Source organism: Siphateles boraxobius, unplaced genomic scaffold, assembly GCF_051911475.1.
Source record: "Siphateles boraxobius isolate OS27281-9 unplaced genomic scaffold, OSU_SipBor_1 111, whole genome shotgun sequence".
In the NCBI taxonomy this organism is placed as follows: domain Eukaryota; kingdom Metazoa; phylum Chordata; class Actinopteri; order Cypriniformes; family Leuciscidae; genus Siphateles; species Siphateles boraxobius.
In genome coordinates this window covers 1,743,970-1,765,262 of record NW_027508713.1, presented here as the reverse complement: position 1 = coordinate 1,765,262, position 21,293 = coordinate 1,743,970, and the positions used below count along the sequence as shown (strand labels likewise).

The window sequence follows — 21,293 nt, the reverse complement described above, 5'->3', positions numbered from 1 at the left end:
TTTTAAAAGCAACCCATTTATTACTTTCCTTCCTTTGAAACCAGAAAACTGTGATTTCTTGTTGTGTCGCTGCATCAATAGGAAGAGAATTACAATAATATAAATGAAATTACAAGTGCCCAACCGAAGGGAACACTCAACATTCAACATCAATTAATGAAGTCAGCTTATGTGATGTTCTCTCAAATTTTTCATTTGTTGACAATTCAACATTCAAGATGACTTTGGGAACTGAGTGAATGCAAACCGAGAAAGATAACGGCAGAAGTGCAGGACATGAGTGAAAAGTCTATTAACAATTGCCCGGCCTCAAAAAATGACACTCAAACCAATCAATTAATCTTAACTTGTGTTTTCTGAGTAACCATGGCATAATATGTGAATAGTACAGCTTACTAGATTTTTACAACTAAGTTAAGACATTTAGTAAAGTTAACTAAAAAGTGTTAGTTAGAACAACTGAGGTTTGGGTCGGTTTCTGTCTGAAAATGTAACAGTACCGGTTGGGTAAGTTCGGGTCGGGGTAAAGCCCAATTTATACTTCTGCGTCGAACTTACGCCGTAGCTACGCCGTAGGCTGTGCGTAGTGCGCGTACCCTTCGGCGTACCCTGACGTGCACCTCTCCAAAAATGTAACAACTAGAGATGGCGAAAACTAAAAATTTTCTTGACCGACCACCGAGCCTCATTAGCCGGTTGAAACCGGTTAACCGATTAGTTTAAAATATGCCACGCTATTTGAAATAACAGCCATTTCGAGCCGCGCCTGCAATTTCGCAACTCTGTCGCATCTCTCTCTGCCTCCCGCTCACACACACACACACACAGCCCCGGCGCCGCGCTTCCACTCACGTCACTTTTTTAAAATCCCCTACAGCGCGAAACATGAGTCCCGCAAACGCGGCGCCGAGGAGCTTGTATGTAATCGGAGGACAAATGGCTCCTTAGTTTTGAAATGGTTTGGGTACAAGGTGATCGCGTTGAAAATAAAGGCGTTGGTCTAGCGTTAGAAGCTCATTTGTAACATTGCAGCGTCTCATTTAAGAAAATGACAGCTCCGAAGAGACTCCGCTTTAGTTTGAGGTAACGTTAGTGCTAACAATAATAAAGAAAGATGATGATCATCTTCACCTTATCTGTTACCACTGAAATGTAGATGTAATGTATTTCTACAGTATTACTACTGTATTTAAGCACTGTATCACACAAGTTGCAACTTCATGTGTCATTCTTTTTGGTGAAATGGTCCCACACACTAACGTTACGTTTCTTTGCACGCTTCATCCTGTCGTCTGCCCTTGCTCTAACCTCCAGTGTTTTAGCCTGTAGCCTTTACTTTTCGCAAACCTTGTGAGCGCGCGAACCCAAACGCTGTGACTTCGCGCCAAATGTTTTTATTGGTTTATTAAGTACAAACAGGCGAGTTATGAAAAATTTAGTGTGAGGGATTTGTTCACTACACACAAAAATATCTTGGAACGAGATGGTTAACTGTAGTAGCGTTTAGTCCACTGTCTATAATAGCCTAATTTAGAGATCACTTTTTTTTTTAACCGACTACCGACAACTTTGATCGGTTAACGTTGAGACGGTCAACCATCGGTCAAATGGTCATCGGTTAGCATCCCTAGTAACAACGCGTCAATTCTACGCAGACGCAAGCGCTGTGATTGGTCTGCTCAAACCGCTTCCTCGGGTTTCACATGATCCCTCTGCGTACGTTAACGCGGACAACGACGCAGAAGTCTAAATTAAAACCAATGCGTAGTCTACGGCGTAGAGGCTCCGGCGTATGTCCGACGCAGAAGTATAAATCAGCCTTAAGCGATCTCGGGTACGTGCTGGGTTCGGGCTTCAGTTTAAAGCCTGTGCAGACCTCCATCTCTGCCAAAAGTGCATCTACATGTTCAGCGATTAGAATTTAAGGGGACCTACTATGCCCCTTGTTACAAGATGTATTGAAGTCTCAGGTGTCCACAGAATGTGTCTGAAGTTTCAGCTCAAAATACCCCACAGATCACTTATTATAGCATGTTGTAAATGTTTGAGTGGAAGCAAAAACCTGCTGTTTTCATGCATGTATCTTTAAATGCAAATGAGCTGCTGCTCCCCACTCCCCTACCCAGAATAACACTGTGCCTTTACAGCTCCTGCCTCGGACACTTTGCCAAAAACTAACAAAACATCGGTTTGGTTTTGATTATCAAATCGCAGTCACGCTCACATGACATTGCAGTTCTTCATCCTTCTCGAACGCAAGGGAGGAGTAAACACTGCACTCAAATTTCATTGGCCTTTAAATTTAAATATTCATAAATTGTAGTGAGACCTACAGGCTCTGAATGAGACACGGATTCTGATGACACGTAGTGTGACTGCGTAGTGCTACGTCACACGTAGACTCACTATTGGGCGACGCTGGTCATGTGTGTGTGATGCGTGTGACGTACAACACAGAAGCGCTGCGCTGTTACACTAGTGAACTCACTCGAGCCCACAGAGAAGGAAATCAATAGTTGAAATAAAGTCGTTACTTTTTTTTTTTTTGCACAAAAAGTATTCTCGTCGCTTGATAAACTTAAGATTGAGCCACTGTAGTCACTTGGACTATTTTAACGATGTCTTTAATAATTTTTCGGGGAACAAGTGTCAATCCCTTAAGAAGCCTATGGAGGAGTGATCCAGCTCTCAGATTTAATCACAAATATCTTAATTCGTTTTTCAAAGATGAACGAAGGTCTTACGGGGTTGAACAACATGAGGGAGAGTAATTACTGACAGAATTTACATTTTTGGGTGAACTATCCCTTTAACAACCTAATTGTCCAGTCAGTGATTACGAAAGATAACCAGGACTTAATTCAAGTCTGTGAGTTGATTAAAGTGAATGTGATTGGAGCATGAATGAGTATGTATATGAGATCTTGGTAAGTTAAGCTATCTAGGAAGCTAATATTATTTTTCTTAATTTAATAATAAATGGTATTCCTAAGTAATATTTTTTTTTCATTTTAATTTTGAGAACTAGTAAAGGCAAATAAATAAAATATGTGCCTGGTCACCTAACATGTTGATTTTGAATAATGTGGTTACTATTGGATTAGTGTCATTTTAATGGCTTTTAGTCATGTTAGAATATCTTACTTTTTTTTAAAAACGTGTCCCTAAAGATTTTAGTTCAGATTATGGATTGACTACTTTGAAACAAAGTAAACCATCTAATGTAGGTACAGTCTTTTCAGACATCATTATTGTTCAATCCAGCGGACAGTTGGACAAGAGACAAGAGCAGATCCAGCAGACAAGAGAATATTATAATATTATAATTTCCAAATAACAACCAGAATAAATAACCAGTATTAGTTTGAATATGTTGAGTTTGCATTTCTATGGGTGTGTATGAGAAAGGCTGAGTATATGCTACAGAGTAAAGCCTGTTTCAAAGAGGAAATGTCCTGAAAGCCATAAGTGGGACATAAACAGTCATAATTCTGGTATATTCAGTAGCGCGGGAAGGCCTTGTCGTCATAGCGTCAGCGCCACCTGGTGGGGGGCTGTGGACTAACATAATATTGTACTTAAAAACGTGAAATAAAAGAAAATATATTAAAATAGACATAACATACTGTGTTTGGTATTGGATTAAAATGAGGGGCAGTGTATAAGATATAAACTAATGATTAATTATTTTAATATTTCGTTGATAAAAGACTAGCCTACACCTCAGGAAGTGCTTCCGTCATGTGAGCGGAGAGCGCATTTCTGAATATTCAGAAATATATACTATTTATATATTATAATATATAATATTAATAATAATCAATAATTAATGAATTAATCATATTAATTATTAATTAATTAACCACTCGCTCGCTCAACCCAGAATGGCCTGCTGGTTTGAAAATATGTTGAAAAAGGGCTGCCTCCGACTAAGGTTTATTTCTAGTCGACTAGTAGGGGAGACCGGGTTGCAACATGTTTTGTGTTTCAGCTCAAACTTATATGGTTTAAATGAGTGATATGTTAACTTTTTAAGCTAATATGGTTAGCATGTATCAAGGTCAATAGTTTAGCTAGCACATGAGGTTTTATCATGGCTGACAGGAAAGGGGACAGTTGCAACAACTGTGATGATATAAATGATAATATAAAATATAGTTAAAACATTTTTTTACATGACAATTGGTTAAATAAAAGTTAATTGCCTCACAAATTGTTCCATTCTTCCTATGTCACTAAAAGCTTACTGTATTTTATATCAATTTGAATATTTGACATCTGCACATAAGGCCTACTCATCTAGACAAATCTATAATTATCTAATTACAGATGATGAATAAATAACACTGTAATATTATTATAACTTATATTTTTGATAATAATAATTTTGCTAACACTGACATATATTGTAATATATTGTATTTGTAACATGTTGCAGATATCCCCAAACAGTGTTGCAACTGTACCCGGTCTCCCTAGTTGTTCATTTAAGCCATTAGTGGACAAATCACCCCTTTATATTAATTTAATTACTTAAATAGGATATAGGGTAGACTGTGTACAGTTGAGACACCTTAAATAACTTGCGTGTGCAGCAAGCATAAGTTGTGATGTTTGCTGTGCACATGTGTATTAGTGTCCTCTTAGATCGTGGGAAAATTTTAACAATGGGCGCATCTCCGATCCGAAGATATCAGCAAATGTTTTTTTTCTAAGGTAAGACGTTCACTTCACCATGCACACTCCACAATGAAGAGCTTATTATCCTTATGCGACTGTTAAACGTAACTGGTGTCATCACAAACGTTATTTCGTGCCCTAAAAACTGGCATATTTCATGGTACACTCAAAAAAATGATTCAAGCCCTTCTTAGAGGTGACACATTTAAATCTAATTTGCTTTATTTAAATAAATCTATTTAAGATCAAATGTGTAAATATATTTAATTGGTTTAACTAAAAAATTATTAATAGCTCCACTCAAAAAAAATATTCATTGGATGAACTCAATTAAGTTGTGGGCAGGATTTCCATCCAATAAATATATGTAGACCCAACTCAATCTGAGTACATCCATTCAACAGAATGTAAATCAGTTAGCCTAACTCATTTGTAATAAATAGATGCAAAAGAATATAAACGAGAGAGGCTAGCTTATTTTTAACAAATACTTATCACTAACCAGAATGACTTTATTTCTGTCAGGCGTCTACAAATGTTTTATTGAGAATTAACAGGGGTTTAACTCTATGTTTTCCATTTGAAGTCACCATAACAGTGATCAATGATTCCATTAGTTGGGCTCTTAACTCTTATTATATCTATTGTCTTTTTTTGCTGCTGTGACAGTGTGTTTGTTAAACACATTTGGAGCAGCAAAGAAAGCTAAAGTGAAATGAGATCAGCTGATGATGGTTAATGGTTGATGGTTTTATAATCATCATGAACCAGACTGATTCACTGAGGTATTTTAATCTAACAATTATGTTTTTTTCACAACAAACCTTGTTACTGCAGCATGAGATCAAGCATTATTATAACAATAAGTTTGAAAACTTTAACGAACATGAGCACAAAAAATCAGTTTCTGATGACACACACAGACATCAACAATCAGCGTATGAATCTCAACAATGGTGACAATCACAAATATTTAGATAAACAGATTAATTCAGAACATCACTGAAAAGCTACTAATTCACAACAAACACAACAGCAAAAAATAAAAGCAAATATTTAGAATCAAACAAAATTATAGGACAGTTCAGCTGCATAATTTATTCATGTTGCAATGCATGCTGGGAGTTTTGTACTATGGTGGTACCCAGCATGCATTGCAGCAAAGTACTTTTGATTGTCACCATTGTTGAGATTCATATGCTGATTGTTGATGTCTGTGTGTGTCATCAGAAACAGACTTTTTGTGCTCATGTTCGTTAAAGTCTTCAAACTTAGTGTTATAATATTCCTTGATCTCATGCTGCAGTAACACAAGTTATGTGTTGTGAAAAAAAAACGTGAAAACATAATGGTTAGATTATAAAAACCTCAGTAAATCATTCTGTTTCATAATGATTATAAAACCATCAACAGGTAACCATCATCAGCTGATCTCATTTCACTTTAGCTTACTTTGCTGCTCCAAATGTGTTTAACAAACACAGTCACAGCAGCCTAAAAAGACAATAGATATAATAAGAGTTAAGAGCCCAACTAATGGAAACACTAATCACTGTTATGGTAACTTTAAATGGAAAACATAGTTATAAACCCCTGTTAATTTTCAATAAAACTTTTGTAGACATCTGACAGAAATAAAGTCAGTCTGGTTAGTAATAAGTATTTGATAGAAATAAGTTAATCAAGTCACTCATTTATATTCTTTTGCATCTATTTGATACAAATGAGTTAGGTTAACTAATTTACATTGTGTTGAATGGATGTACTCAGTTTGAGTTGGCGCTACATATATTTATTGGATGGAAATCCTGTCCACAACTTAATTGAGTTCATCCAATGAATTATTTTTTTGAGTGTATTGTGTCATGCAAGGTCATTGCAAAATCTCGAGAAATGTGCGCGTTGGCAAGCGGGGTAAGTTGAGACACACGTGTATCTGTCCCCGCGATAGAGTTACATTAGGAAACACACTGTTTAGTTGTTCAGTGTTGTGATAACAGGTTAAACGTCGTGATTAACCAGCATAGGATGCAAATTAAAATAAAATTTGATATTTAAACTGTGTATTATTAATGAGTATATTAAATATATTGTTCCCGTTTTATATATTTTAACCAGTGCTAATTTAAATAAAATGAATGAATTTAAATGGATGATGGATGAGTAAATAAACTGTCTATTATATTTGCAATGAACGTTTAGTTGCCTTTACATCATTAAAAATTGGTGTCTCAACTGTACCACATATGAGGACAGTTGAGACAAAAAGCACCTTATTTTTATGAGCTAATTGTGGAAAATATAAACTACTTATGGGTATTATTGATTGATAATATCTTAGTCTACAAGCTAATGAAATGTCATGTGGCTAATTCACTTCTTTTCAGGATCTATTATTGTGTGAAAAATCTAAACGCAAAAAGTGTCTCAACTGTACTCAGTCTACCCTATACAGGATAATGAGAGTTTACGTAATATAGCCGCACTCAAGCGCACGACCGCACACATAAAGCTTGCCACAAAGAACCGGATTATGAGTGTGTCAAAAATAGCAAGGAGACATTTAATTTTATTAATAAACTGGTATTTTCTGTCGCATGAAGTTGACCATGCGGACTCGCATGAACGCCAGAGAGCAATGCACATTTCATATAGATTACATAATCAGAGAGTAGCCTATTTCTTTTCGTTTAGAATAGTTTAGTTTAAAAGTAGACATTTCAAGCTTTCTATAATAGATAGCCTATATTTCTCAAATCTATGAGGCACTGGAGTGAAACTCAGCTTGTTCAAATACAATGCAAGTGATCGAGCCGACGCCTTATTGTCTGCGATATATTGGCTTATTAAATACAGGCAATTGTTTGATAAAACATGTATCAAAATTAAGATACAATACGAAAAAAAAAAAAAGTCTTTTTTGTAGAGGTCAAATTCATGTCTACAGATCTATTGCACATCTCATGATGTGTCATATCTTTCTCATGCTGCATGCTCACTTTCATAATCAACATTGATTAAATTAAAAAATGACATTTAAACATATATATGAAACTAAATAGGTTTTATGTAATTGTACGTGTTGTAGCCAATAAATTTCATGTCTTGTCAGCCACAACATAAGTGTCACGTATTTTCCAACCCAGCCCTCAGGTTTTTCCTTTGAGGGACAGCCCATCCTAAACAAAGCAGCTATACATTACCTTGTATAAAAGGTGCAATGTATATTAAATTAATACTAAACATTTTGTATCTGTTAAGCTACATTAACTTACTCATTGACTCAGTAACCTACAGTTATATTAAATGCATCATTTAAAAACTGTACTATATTTTTTAATTTTGTTTACATAACCATTTATTTTTGTCCAGGTTTATTTTGATGTAAATATTTATGTTTTCTATAAATTAGTCATAGACCCCTGGCTTAGAAAACATTGTTGCAATCTAAACTGATTTGTCCTCTCAAAATGCAGTTAGAAAATATAAACAAAAAATTACTATGTTGAAAAAAAATAAAAATAGTACCAGCATCAATATACAGTTGAGCTTGCTACAAAGCACACTAGGTCTAAAGTTGGTATAATATAGCATATATAAAGTCAGAATTTATAGATTTCAGTATAACCCTGTAAGTAAAAGACTTAAATTCCGTAAAATCACTATAGCAACCAGATCATTGTCAAATCAGGAGCACGTGCAAGAAAGGGTTTATAAAAATAGTGTAATAGTACTGAGGGAACGCTTTAAAATTATGTCTCTATTAGATTGGGAAAAACAAAACAGTGGGCCTGAAAAGGCGGCAGATTTGTAGCAGTCTGGAAGTTACAGCTGTCCTCAACATACCACATAAAACAAGAACAATTTCATGTTAGCGTTGCACAAAATGTGGTCAGATTAGGTCAAGGTTTAATATCATTTATTAAATACTCATAGAATCAGTCTCACTTCTCCACTAGAAACCACAGTTTGCCCAGAAGTGGTAGTGTTTAAACGAACGTCCCTTCCTAAAAGTGTAAGAACACAAACAAAAATTAACACTCCCACAAATTAACACACAAAGCAAAATTAAACAGTTTAAATAACAGGAAGCACTGACTTTGCCTGGAGCAACTTTGCTGACAAGAGCCAGAAGAGGGATGGCACACCTCTGTACTGCAATGGATGAAGACCTGAGACGAGAACCAAAGCTGGCATTAGGAACCAAGAGACAATTGAAAACTGAAACACTGGGTACTGTACCGTTTCCTGCAGAGGAGCCAGTGATGCTGGATCTACAAATGTGAACATCTTCACAACAAAGCGCTTGTAGTGGGTTGGGAACTGAAGACTAGATGATCCAGCTACTGGAACCAATGTGGTCAGGTAACGATCATCCTGGTAAGGGCATCTGAAAGTCAAAGAGGCAGTCAGAAACACCTTACTGCACACTAGATGGATAAAGACCTGTCTTACTCACCCATCAACCAGAAGGTCCCACTGAGGTAGACTGAGTGGACTAGGGGTTGATGTCGCCCAGCAATGTCCCAGCATCAGGACAATGTTGGGGTCGGTCCTCTCCAAAATGCGCACCTCAACATACACAGGTTCCCGCAGGACTTTTGTGACCGGATAATCAGCATCACTGTAGTAGGATGTGTACGCCTCGTCCCCTGAGGAAGAATACAGTGCTTAACCTGAAACGGCTGCAACCTGGAGTTTTAGAAAGGCTTTAGGCATAAATGGGACAAACACTTACCTTCTGCACAGCCTTTGGTGACACATTGACCATTTGCCAGTCTAAGCTCCACCCTGAGGGGTCCGGGAGCAGCTACTGGTGGAGGTGGAGGAACAGTGTTGACCTCCACAACCAGAGCTTCCACAGAAGTACCAGAGTACCTACACTGGAAGAGAAGCCTGGACAACAAACAGTGAGCTTGTATGCTTTTGTCAAAGATAAACATTTATGATAATGTTATATCACTTACTCAAAATGGCTGTCCCTTGTGATGGAACCAAGTGGTCCCATACCCACTTCATACGAGGAGGTCATTCTGTTTTCATACACCACATATCCACTGTCCTCCTGCAAATAGTAACCGTTGGCATCCAGTCCATTCCAAGCCATGCAGAACAAAACCACAAGCAGCTACTCACCATCATGCTTGTGCCACATGCGGTGACAGGGAACTGATATATAGCAAAGAAAGGTGTGGATCCCACAGGACTGCAAGCTGGATCATTTCCACCCAGGAGACGGACTGAATCCAGGCTCAATCGGGGCAGCGTAACATCTCTAGCCACCACTACCACAAACTGACCATCTCTTATACACTGGACAGTCACTGGAACAAGGTACAAGAGCAGGCTATTGCTGAAGATCAGTTTAACATGAACACCTTTACATGGACTCAACTCTTACCTGCCTTCCCATAGTAACACTGCTGTCCATTAAAGCAGCAGTTGATAGCTGCACACTCAGCACCACTGATACCAGGTGGTCCACATTGGATTTGCTCATAATCAGCTACAGTACATTTCTCAAGGAGCTCTGCCTGTGCCACTGGCTGCTTATGCTGAAACTGCTGAGGAAACTGATGACTAGCTTGCTGATGAACTGACTGCGGAAACTGTTGACTAGCTTGCTGTTGAAATGACTGAGGAGACTGTTGACTAGCTTGCTGTTGAACTGACTGAGGAGACTGTTGACTAGCTTGCTGTTGAACTGACTGAGGAAACTGTTGACTAGCTTGCTGTTGAACTGACTGAGGAAACTGTTGAGTAGCTTGCTGTTGAACTGACTGAGGAAACTGTTGACTAGCTTGCTGTTGAACTGACTGAGGAAACTGTTGACTAGCTTGCTGTTGAAACTGCTGAGGAAACTGTTGACTAGCTTGCTGTTGAAACTGCGGATGAAACTGTTGACTAGCTTGTTGAACTGGTTGTTGAACCCACTGGTCAGTTTGCTGAAACATCAAAGTTTGAGGATTCTGGGGAAGATTACTCCACTTTGGAACAGCATGACGAAGGGCACAGAACCAAACACAAAGTGCCAGAGACTGAGCAGCACACCAACTTCCTGCCATTGTTCAACAGTTAGCCACACTGTTGAGATGCTGCCCTTTGGTCTTTTTGTACTCTACAGATTTTGGCTAATTAATGATAATCTCCCCCTCTTCATCAACAGTCATGGTTCTCCAGACTTGTATGAGTGGGAGTTTATGCAACTGGGTGACTCCCTTGGTTCATAAGAAAAAATATTCCTTGTTTTTTTCCACCCTTATTAAACATACATAAAATCACATATTAGTGGATTTAGCACTGTAGGTGGTGTTGGGAGAAACTTGGCTTTTTTGAAAATTTGAATCAATTATTAATATTTTTTTTTTACTGTTTATTTGTAAAGGGACCATGCACAATTTTTAACATAAAATTGCCATTTCATGTATTGTACCGGATTTAGCCAAAGGCTATTTTTCATCCGCACCCCCCAAGCAGGTCAAGACTAACATAACATTACACAGACAATATTTTTTTTTTACATATAATAAATACATACATACACACATACCGTCAAGGCCATAAAAATGTAACTACAGCAATCTCAATAGTTACATAATTGGTTTAATTTTAACAAAGATTTTAACTTCACTTTAAAAAAGACCATAAGATTTACACCCTTTTATGTCCTCCGGTAGGGCATTTCACTGATTTGTGGCTTCCACAAAAGTTGATAGTCCAAATGCTGAAGGACGAAAAGGAACCAGTCAGTTACTCATAAGTGAAAGTCTGGTAGATCTCACAGAGGTGTCACAGCGTAGATGACTAAAATCACGTAATACAGAAGGAGCCAGACCGTTTAGGATTTTATGAACCAGACACAAACGTGAATAAAGTCTAAAATAGTCAAAGTTTAAAAAATTGTTTTTCTACGAAAGAATGAAAAGAATCCTAAAAGAATGAAAATGTTTAGTTTTTTTTATCTAAAATTTTTCATGTCTGTTTATATAGAGATTTTAAGGGTTTAATAACAATTTCACCAGCTTGACCCCAACATGTCAAGCAATAAGAAATGTGAGAAAAGATTGTAGCATGCATAAAAGCCTTAGCTACATCAAAAGAAAGACATTGTCTAATTTGTCCAAAGTTTGCCATATTGTTTAATATTCCTCACCATTTTCTTTACATGTTTTTTTGAAACTGAGATTTGAGTCCAATATTATACCACGGAAATTAAGCTCATTTACAGTTTCTCTCTTTTCACTATTAATAAATATATCTACATAAGATTTAAAGTGCGTTTTTGAGAAAAAAAATCCATTTGATTTACTGATGTTTAAGCTAAGACATGACGGATCCAGCCACTGTTGAATCTTTACTGTAGCAGCTTTTAACTTCTCAGCTGCTAATTCTGCTGTTTTCACATGTGTAAAGATAACAGTATTATCAGCATGCATTTGTACTTGTACCCCTTCACACTGTTGTGGAAAATCGTTAATATACAAACTAAATAGTAAGGGACCTAGTACTAATCCTTGGGGTACACCCATTGCTGTGTGTTTCGATTGAGTTTCAAAATGCAACACTGCTGTTACGCAGCACGTTTCAGCAAGAACCAATGAAGTTCATTCTCATGTTAAGCAGCACGTTTTTGCTTCCTCAAGAATCAATGAGGTTCATTCTAATGTTACGCAGCACATTTGAGCTTCAGCAAGAACCAGTGAGGTTCATTTTAAGCCCCTTTCACACAAAGATTCTGGAAAATATACAGATAATGTGTGTCCTGGGATTGTTTGATTTTGGTTACTTCACACTGCCAGTGATTTTACTGAATTTGTGAGTGCGTTCACACACCCACATTACGAAGATCCCATAAAGACACGTGACGTGTAATATCTCCACAGCGTCTAAGTTTGCTTACGATCTGCGATTTCTCTAGAAACCACGCTCATGCAGTTCTGATTCAATCATAAGCTAGCACATTGCACACCATTCCACTAAGCTGACAAATTCTCAGCATCATCACTACGACACACACTACGCCATTGGTCCTGGCTTTTGTTCACACAGGGTGAGGTCTGGGACTGGTACCCACAATGTTACTAGGTCCTCATTCCAGCATTAATCCTGGGACATGTTTGCGTTCACACAGAAGGCACTCTAGCAATTTTACGGCAATTTCCCAGGATCAACGCGCTGTGTGAAAGGGGCTCTAGTGTTACGCAGCACGTTTGAGATTCAGCAAGAACAAATTGACAGGTGCTTTATGAGCCACCTCTCTCCCTTCCATAGAGGGTTTTCCCCTAAGACAACGGGCCTCAGTGGCAAAAAATGGGGAGATTTGTAGCAGTTTGGAAGTTACAGCTGTCCTCATACCAAATAAAATAACAATTTCATGTTGGTAGCATTGCACAAAATGTGGTCAGACAAGGTCAAGGTTTAATATCATTTATTAAATACTCAAAGAATCAGTCTCACTTCTCCACTAGAAACCACAGTTTGCCCAGAAGTGGTAGTGTTTAAACGGACATCCCTTCCTAAAAGTGCAAGAATACAAACAAATTAACACTCCCACAAATTAACAAGCAAGCAAAATTAAACCGTTTAAATAACAGTAAGCACTGACTTTGCCTGGAGCAACTTTGCTGACAAGAGCCAGAAGAGGGATGGCACACCTCTGTACTGCAATGGATGAAGACCTGAGACAAGAACCAAAGCTGGCATTAGGAACCAAGAGACAATTGAAAACTGAAACACTGGGTACTGTACCGTTTCCTGCAGAGGAGCCAGTGATGCTGGATCTACAAATGTGAACATCTTCACAACAAAGCGCTTGTAGTGGGTTGGGAACTGAAGACTAGATGATCCAGCTACTGGAACCAATGTGGTCAGGTAACGATCATCCTGGTAAGGGCATCTGAAAGTCAAAGAGGCAGTCAGAAACACATCTTACTGCACACTAGATGGATAAAGACCTGTCTTACTCACCCATCAACCAGAAGGTCCCACTGAGGTAGACTGAGTGGACTAGGGGTTGATGTCGCCCAGCAATGTCCCAGCATCAGGACAATGTTGGGATCGGTCCTCTCCAAAATGCGCACCTCAACATACACAGGTTCCCGCAGGACTTTTGTGACCGGATAATCAGCATCACTGTAGTAGGATGTGTACGCCTCGTCCCCTGAGGAAGAATACAGTGCTTAACCTGAAACTGCTGCAACCTGGAGTTTTAGAAAGGCTTTAGGCATAAATGGGACAAACACTTACCTTCTGCACAGCCTTTGGTGACACATTGACCATTTGCCAGTCTAAGCTCCACCCTGAGGGGTCCGGGAGCAGCTACTGGTGGAGGTGGAGGAACAGTGTTGACCTCCACAACCAGAGCTTCCACAGAAGTACCAGAGTACCTACACTGGAAGAGAAGCCTGGACAACAAACAGTGAGCTTGTATGCTTTTGTCAAAGATACAAATTTATGATAATGTTATATCACTTACTCAAAATGGCTGTCCCTTGTGATGGAACCAAGTGGTCCCATTCCCACTTCATACGAGGAGGTCATTCTGTTTTCATACACCACATATCCACTGTCCTCCTGCAAATAGTAACCGTTGGCATCCAGTCCATTCCAAGCCATGCAGAACAAAACTACAAGCAGCTACTCACCATCATGCTTGTGCCACATGCAGTGACAGGGAACTGATATATAGCAAAGAAAGGTGTGGATCCCACAGGACTGCAAGCTGGATCATTTCCACCCAGGAGACGGACTGAATCCAGGCTCAATCGGGGCAGCGTAACATCTCTAGCCACCACTACCACAAACTGACCATCTCTTATACACTGGACAGTCACTGGAACAAGGTACAAGAGCAGGTTATTGCTGAAGATCAGTTTAACATGAACACCTTTACATGGACTCAACTCTTACCTGCCTTCCCATAGTAACACTGCTGTCCATTAAAGCAGCAGTTGATAGCTGCACACTCAGCACCACTGATACCAGGTGGTCCACATTGGATCTGCTCATAATCAGCTACAGTACATTTGTCAAGGGGCTCTGCCTGTGGCACTGGCTGCTTATGCTGAAACTGCTGAGGAAACTGATGACTAGCTTGCTGATGAACTGACTGAGGAGACTGTTGACTAGCTTGCTGTTGAACTGACTGAGGAAACTGTTGACTAGCTTGCTGTTGAACTGACTGAGGAAACTGTTGACTAGCTTGCTGTTGAACTGACTGAGGAAACTGTTGACTAGTTTGCTGTTGAACTGACTGAGGAAACTGTTGACTAGCTTGCTGTTGAACTGACTGAGGAAACCGTTGACTAGCTTGCTGTTGAAACTGCTGAGGAAACTGTTGACTAGCTTGCTGTTGAACTGACTGAGGAAACCGTTGACTAGCTTGCTGTTGAAACTGCTGAGGAAACTGTTGACTAGCTTGCTGTTGAACTGACTGAGGAAACTGTTGACTAGCTTGCTGTTGAACTGACTGAGGAAGCTGTTGACTAGCTTGTTGAACTGGTTGTTGAACCCACTGGTCAGTTTGCTGAAACATCAAAGTTTGAGGATTCTGGGGAAGATTACTCCACTTTGGAACAGCATGACAAAGGGCACAGAACCAAACACAAAGTGCCAGAGACTGAGCAGCACACCAACTTCCTGCCATTGTTCAACAGTTAGCCACACTGTTGAGATGCTGCCCTTTGGTCTTTTTGTACTCTACAGATTTTGGCTAATTAATGATAATCTCCCCCTCTTCATCAACAGTCATGGTTCTCCAGACTTGTATGAGTGGGAGTTTATGCAACTGGGTGACTCCCTTGGTTCATAAGAAAAAATATTCCTTGTTTTTTTCCACCCTTATTAAACATACATAAAATCACATATTAGTGGATTTAGCACTGTAGGTGGTGTTGGGAGAAACTTGGCTTTTTTGAAAATTTGAATCAATTATTAATATTTTTTTTTTACTGTTTATTTGTAAAGGGACCATGCACAATTTTTAACATAAAATTGCCATTTCATGTATTGTACCGGATTTAGCCAAAGGCTATTTTTCATCCGCACCCCCCAAGCAGGTCAAGACTAACATAACATTACACAGACAATATTTTTTTTTTACATATAATAAATACATACATACACACATACCGTCAAGGCCATAAAAATGTAACTACAGCAATCTCAATAGTTACATAATTGGTTTAATTTTAACAAAGATTTTAACTTCACTTTAAAAAAGACCATAAGATTTACACCCTTTTATGTCCTCCGGTAGGGCATTTCACTGATTTGTGGCTTTCACCACAAAAGTTGATAGTCCAAATGCTGAAGGACGAAAAGGAACCAGTCAGTTACTCATAAGTGAAAGTCTGGTAGATCTCACAGAGGTGTCACAGCGTAGATGACTAAAATCACGTAATACAGAAGGAGCCAGACCGTTTAGGATTTTATGAACCAGACACAAACGTGAATAAAGTCTAAAATAGTCAAAGTTTAAAAAATTGTTTTTCTACGAAAGAATGAAAAGAATCCTAAAAGAATGAAAATGTTTAGTTTTTTTTATCTAAAATTTTTCATGTCTGTTTATATAGAGATTTTAAGGGTTTAATAACAATTTCACCAGCTTGACCCCAACATGTCAAGCAATAAGAAATGTGAGAAAAGATTGTAGCATGCATAAAAGCCTTAGCTACATCAAAAGAAAGACATTGTCTAATTTGTCCAAAGTTTGCCATATTGTTTAATATTCCTCACCATTTTCTTTACATGTTTTTTTGAAACTGAGATTTGAGTCCAATATTATACCAAGAAAATTAAGCTCATTTACAGTTTCTCTCTTTTCACCATTAATAAATATATCTACATAAGATTTAAAGTGTGTTTTTGAGAAAAAAAATCCATTTGATTTACTGATGTTTAAGCTAATACATGACGGATCCAGCCACTGTTGAATCTTTACTGTAGCAGCTTTTAACTTCTCAGCTGCTAATTCTGCTGTTTTCACATGTGTAAAGATAACAGTATTATCAGCATGCATTTGTACTTGTACCCCTTCACACTGTTGTGGAAAATCATTAATATACAAACTAAATAGTAAGGGACCTAGTACTAATCCTTGGGGTACACCCATTGCTGTGTGTTTCGATTGAGTTTCAAAATGCAACACTGCTGTTACGCAGCACGTTTCAGCAAGAACCAATGAAGTTCATTCTCATGTTAAGCAGCACGTTTTTGCTTCCTCAAGAATCAATGAGGTTCATTCTAATGTTACGCAGCACATTTGAGCTTCAGCAAGAACCAGTGAGGTTCATTTTAAGCCCCTTTCACACAAAGATTCTGGAAAATATACAGATAATGTGTGTCCTGGGATTGTTTGATTTTGGTTACTTCACACTGCCAGTGATTTTACTGAATTTGTGAGTGCGTTCACACACCCACATTACGAAGATCCCATAAAGACACGTGACGTGTAATATCTCCACAGCGTCTAAGTTTGCTTACGATCTGCGATTTCTCTAGAAACCACGCTCATGCAGTTCTGATTCAATCATAAGCTAGCACATTGCACACCATTCCACTAAGCTGACAAATTCTCAGCATCATCACTACGACACACACTACGCCATTGGTCCTGGCTTTTGTTCACACAGGGTGAGGTCTGGGACTGGTACCCGCAATGTTACTAGGTCCTCATTCCAGCATCAATCCTGGGACATGTTTGCATTCACACAGAAGGCACTCTAGCAATTTTACGGCAATTTCCCAGGATCAACGCGCTGTGTGAAAGGGGCTCTAGTGTTACGCAGCACGTTTGAGATTCAGCAAGAACAAATTGACAGGTGCTTTATGAGCCACCTCTCTCCCTTCCATAGAGGTTTTTCCCCTAAGACAACGGGCCTCAGTGGCAAAAAATGGGGAGATTTGTAGCAGTTTGGAAGTTACAGCTGTCCTCATACCAAATAAAATAACAATTTCATGTTGGTAGCATTGCACAAAATGTGGTCAGACAAGGTCAAGGTTTAATATCATTTATTAAATACTCAAAGAATCAGTCTCACTTCTCCACTAGAAACCACAGTTTGCCCAGAAGTGGTAGTGTTTAAACGGACGTCCCTTCCTAAAAGTGCAAGAATACAAACAAATTAACACTCCCACAAATTAACAAGCAAGCAAAATTAAACCGTTTAAATAACAGGAAGCACTGACTTTGCCTGGAGCAACTTTGCTGACAAGAGCCAGAAGAGGGATGGCACACCTCTGTACTGCAATGGATGAAGACCTGAGACGAGAACCAAAGCTGGCATTAGGAACCAAGAGACAATTGAAAACTGAAACACTGGGTACTGTACCGTTTCCTGCAGAGGAGCCAGTGATGCTGGATCTACAAATGTGAACATCTTCACAACAAAGCGCTTGTAGTGGGTTGGGAACTGAAGACTAGATGATCCAGCTACTGGAACCAATGTAGTCAGGTAACGATCATCCTGGTAAGGGCATCTGAAAGTCAAAAAGGCAGTCAGAAACACCTTACTGCACACTAGATGGATAAAGACCTGCCTTACTCACCCATCAACCAGAAGGTCCCACTGAGGTAGACTGAGTGGACTAGGGGTTGATGTCGCCCAGCAATGTCCCAGCATCAGGACAATGTTGGGGTCGGTCCTCTCCAAAATGCGCACCTCAACATACACCGGTTCCCGCAGGACTTTTGTGACTGGATAATCAGCATCATTGTAGTAGGATGTGTACGCCTCGTCCCCTGACGAAGAATACAGTGCTTAACTTGAAACTGCTGCAACCTGGAGTTTTAGAAAAGCTTTAGGCATAAATGGGACAAACACTTACCTTCTGCACAGCCTTTGGTGACACATTGACCATTTGCCAGTCTAAGCTCCACCCTGAGTGGTCCAGGAGCAGCTACTGGTGGAGGTGGAGGAACAGTGTTGACCTCCACAACAAGAGCTTCCACAGAAGTACCAGAGTACCTACACTGGAAGAGAAGCCTGGACAACAAACAGTGAGTTTGTATTAGAGATGCAGATCGGGCTGATGACGTGCCAAAATGTTTTTTTTTAAATTAAATTCAGGCGGGTGGTGGGCGGTTTCTAGTCTCACAGCTGTCATCAGCAGCACCTTGCACCGCCAAATCAGCAGATGGCGGGCGGGTGCGGTTTTGAAAATTGGTCAAAAACGTTGGTGCGGCTGGATGGTGGACGGATGAGTTTTGTGATGCGGTTGCGGATGAAGTACCCCATCCGCGCATCTCTAGTTTGTATGCTTTTGTCAAAGATAAACATTTATGATAATGTTACATCACTTACTCAAAATGGCTGTCCCTTGTGATGGAACCAAGTGGTCCCATTCCCACTTCATAGGAGGAGGTCATTCTGTTTTCATACACCACATATCCACTGTCCTCCTGAAAATAGTAACCGTTGGCATCCAGTCCATTCCAAGCTTTCTTTCGGTTTGGTCATTTACAGATCATTCAAATCATTCGAAACAAACACTATAGATGACCAGGTGCAGGCAAAAGCTAAAGCTTATTGTGCCTGCCCTTAACTTTAGAATAATAAATGCAACTCATTTATGACAACATCTGTTCATAAAATTAACATTAACACATTAGTGGACCATTGTCCACACCAGAAGCAAGCCCATTTAATTAATTTTCATTCTATTGAATATTTTTCCAATGTTAATCTCTTGTAAATATTTTTTTAAACTGAAAAATAGACGTGGCTTGTTTTAACTCATTACAGCAACTATTCCACAATTTAACTCCTTTATTTGATATTCAGTGTTCTCTTGATGTAGAATGTACTTGTGGTTGCTTAAATATACATATTCCTCTGAGATTATATTTACTTTCTCGCTGGTTAAATAATTGCAAGCTTTTAGGAGTTTTATTATGTTTGATTTGGTAAATAAACTTTAGCGTATGCAAATCAACTAAGTCATAAAACTTCAAGATCAAGCCATGCAGAACAAAACCACAAGCAGCTACTCACCATCATGCTTGTGCCACATGCAGTGACAGGGAACTGATATATAGCAAAGAAAGGTGTGGATCCCACAGGACTGCAAGCTGGATCATTTCCACCCAGGAGACGGACTGAATCCAGGCTCAATCGGGGCAGCGTAACATCTCTAGCCACCACTACCACAAACTGACCGTCTCTTATACACTGGACAGTCACTGGAACAAGGTACAAGAGCAGGTTATTGCTGAAGATCAGTTTAACATGACCACCTTTACATGGACTCAACTCTTACCTGCCTTCCCATAGTAACACTGCTGTCCGTTAAAGCAGCAGTTGATAGCTGCACACTCAGCACCACTGATACCAGGTGGTCCACATTGGATCTGCTCATAATCAGCTACAGTACATTTGTCAATGGGCTCTGCCTGTGCCACTGGCTGCTTATGCTGAAACTGCTGAGGAAACTGTTGACTAGCTTGCTGTTGAACTGACTGAGGAAACTGTTGACTAGCTTGCTGTTGAACTGACTGAGGAAACTGTTGACTAGCTTGCTGTTGAAACTGCTGAGGAAACTGTTGACTAGCTTGTTGAACCCGCTGGTCAGTTTGCTGGAACATCAAAGTTTGAGGATTCTGGGGAAGATTAATCCACTTTGGAACAGCATGACAAAGGGCACAGAACCAAACACAAAATGCCAGAGACTGAACAGCACACCAACTTCCTGCCATTGTTCAACAGCTAGCCACACTGTTGAGATGCTGTCATTTGGTCTTTTTGTACTCTACAGATTTTGGCTAATTAATGATAATCCCTCCCTCTTCATTAACAGTCATGATTCTCCAGACTTGTATGAGTGGGAGTTTATGCAACTGGGTGATTCCATTGGTTCATAAGACTAAATATTCCTGTTTTTTTTCCACCCTTATTAAACATACATAAAATCACATATTAGTGGATTTAGCACTGGAGGTGGTGTTGGGAGAAACTTGGCTTTTTCGAAAATTTGAATCGATTGAACCAATTGTGTTTCGAAATGCAACACACTGGTGTTACGCAGCACGTTTCAGCTGCAGCAAGAACCAGTGACGTTCATTCTCGTGTAATACAGCATGTGTGAGCTTCCGCAAGAACCAGTGAGATTCACTCTAGTGTTACGCAGCACGTTTCAGCTTCATCAACAATGAGGTTAATTCTAGTGTTTTGGTGCGTTCACACCGGACGCGAATAGAGCGTCTAGTGCGAGTGATTTCAATGTTAAGTCAATGCAAAGACGCGTTACGCGCCTAAAAAATTCCTGCGGCGGGAATGAGGCGTAGAGCGCGACGCGGTAGACGCGAATTCGCCTAATTCGCGCGTCTAGTTCACGTGAATGGCGCGAATTGAGCGCCTGGTGCGTTCCGCGTGAATTATTTATTTTGTGCTTTTTGTGCATTCACCCGTTTGACACGAATTCGCGTCTGCCGCCCAAGTTGAAAAATCTGAACTTCTGCATAAAATTTGCGCCGCGTTAACCAATCAGGAGCCAGCTTGCTGCCGTCACGTGGTGAAGTAAATATTTTACCACATAAAAACTTGATTTTAATATATGAGACATTCATTTTGTATGCTATTTATTCCATATATAATCTAGATTATATGAAACATTAT

General features: G+C 39.3%; 3 protein-coding genes across 3 annotated transcripts; all 3 read right to left on the bottom strand.

The window, feature by feature from the left end:
* Positions 1 to 8,584: 8,584 nt before the first annotated feature.
* Positions 8,585 to 10,756, bottom strand: LOC143706215 (zona pellucida sperm-binding protein 4-like). The gene is made up of 8 exons (XM_077197901.1): positions 10,082 to 10,756; positions 9,817 to 10,004; positions 9,648 to 9,745; positions 9,419 to 9,576; positions 9,140 to 9,332; positions 8,923 to 9,070; positions 8,780 to 8,852; positions 8,585 to 8,687 (listed from the first exon to the last, which is right to left on the bottom strand). The coding sequence occupies exons 1-8, from the start codon at positions 10,743 to 10,745 to the stop codon at positions 8,611 to 8,613; spliced, it is 1,599 nt and encodes a 532-aa protein (XP_077054016.1). The 5' UTR covers positions 10,746 to 10,756; the 3' UTR covers positions 8,585 to 8,610.
* A 2,337-nt stretch (positions 10,757 to 13,093) lies between these two features.
* LOC143706154 (zona pellucida sperm-binding protein 4-like) lies at positions 13,094 to 15,355 on the bottom strand. The gene is made up of 8 exons (XM_077197797.1): positions 14,590 to 15,355; positions 14,325 to 14,512; positions 14,156 to 14,253; positions 13,927 to 14,084; positions 13,648 to 13,840; positions 13,429 to 13,576; positions 13,286 to 13,358; positions 13,094 to 13,196 (listed from the first exon to the last, which is right to left on the bottom strand). The coding sequence occupies exons 1-8, from the start codon at positions 15,323 to 15,325 to the stop codon at positions 13,120 to 13,122; spliced, it is 1,671 nt and encodes a 556-aa protein (XP_077053912.1). The 5' UTR covers positions 15,326 to 15,355; the 3' UTR covers positions 13,094 to 13,119.
* Positions 15,356 to 17,676: 2,321 nt separating this feature from the next.
* LOC143706363 (zona pellucida sperm-binding protein 4-like) lies at positions 17,677 to 20,400 on the bottom strand. Its single transcript, XM_077198202.1, has 7 exons — positions 19,939 to 20,400; positions 19,674 to 19,861; positions 18,984 to 19,081; positions 18,508 to 18,665; positions 18,229 to 18,421; positions 18,012 to 18,159; positions 17,677 to 17,941 (listed from the first exon to the last, which is right to left on the bottom strand). Exons 1-7 carry the CDS (start codon positions 20,372 to 20,374, stop codon positions 17,780 to 17,782), a joined length of 1,383 nt encoding a protein of 460 aa, XP_077054317.1. The 5' UTR covers positions 20,375 to 20,400; the 3' UTR covers positions 17,677 to 17,779.
* Between the last annotated feature and the right edge of the window lie 893 nt (positions 20,401 to 21,293).

Bases quoted from the DNA above. Each gene is read 5' to 3' on its own strand.
- LOC143706154 (XM_077197797.1), bottom strand. From the start codon at position 15,325: ATGGCAGGAAGTTGGTGTGCTGCTCAGTCTCTGGCACTTTGTGTTTGG. The intron at 13,841-13,926 runs GTAAGTGTTTGT...ATTCTTCCTCAG, and splicing joins CACCAAAGGCTGTGCAGAAG to GGGACGAGGCGTACACATCC. The intron at 13,197-13,285 runs GTCAGTGCTTAC...TTGCACTTTTAG, and splicing joins GCAAAGTTGCTCCAGGCAAA to GAAGGGATGTCCGTTTAAAC.
- LOC143706363 (XM_077198202.1), bottom strand. From the start codon at position 20,374: ATGGCAGGAAGTTGGTGTGCTGTTCAGTCTCTGGCATTTTGTGTTTGG. The intron at 18,666-18,983 runs GTAAGTGATGTA...TTTGTTGTCCAG, and splicing joins ACAAGGGACAGCCATTTTGA to GCTTCTCTTCCAGTGTAGGT. The intron at 18,160-18,228 runs GTGAGTAAGGCA...TTTGACTTTCAG, and splicing joins TGGGACCTTCTGGTTGATGG to ATGCCCTTACCAGGATGATC.
- LOC143706215 (XM_077197901.1), bottom strand. From the start codon at position 10,745: ATGGCAGGAAGTTGGTGTGCTGCTCAGTCTCTGGCACTTTGTGTTTGG. The intron at 9,071-9,139 runs GTGAGTAAGACA...TTTGACTTTCAG, and splicing joins TGGGACCTTCTGGTTGATGG to ATGCCCTTACCAGGATGATC. The intron at 8,688-8,779 runs GTCAGTGCTTCC...TTACACTTTTAG, and splicing joins GCAAAGTTGCTCCAGGCAAA to GAAGGGACGTTCGTTTAAAC.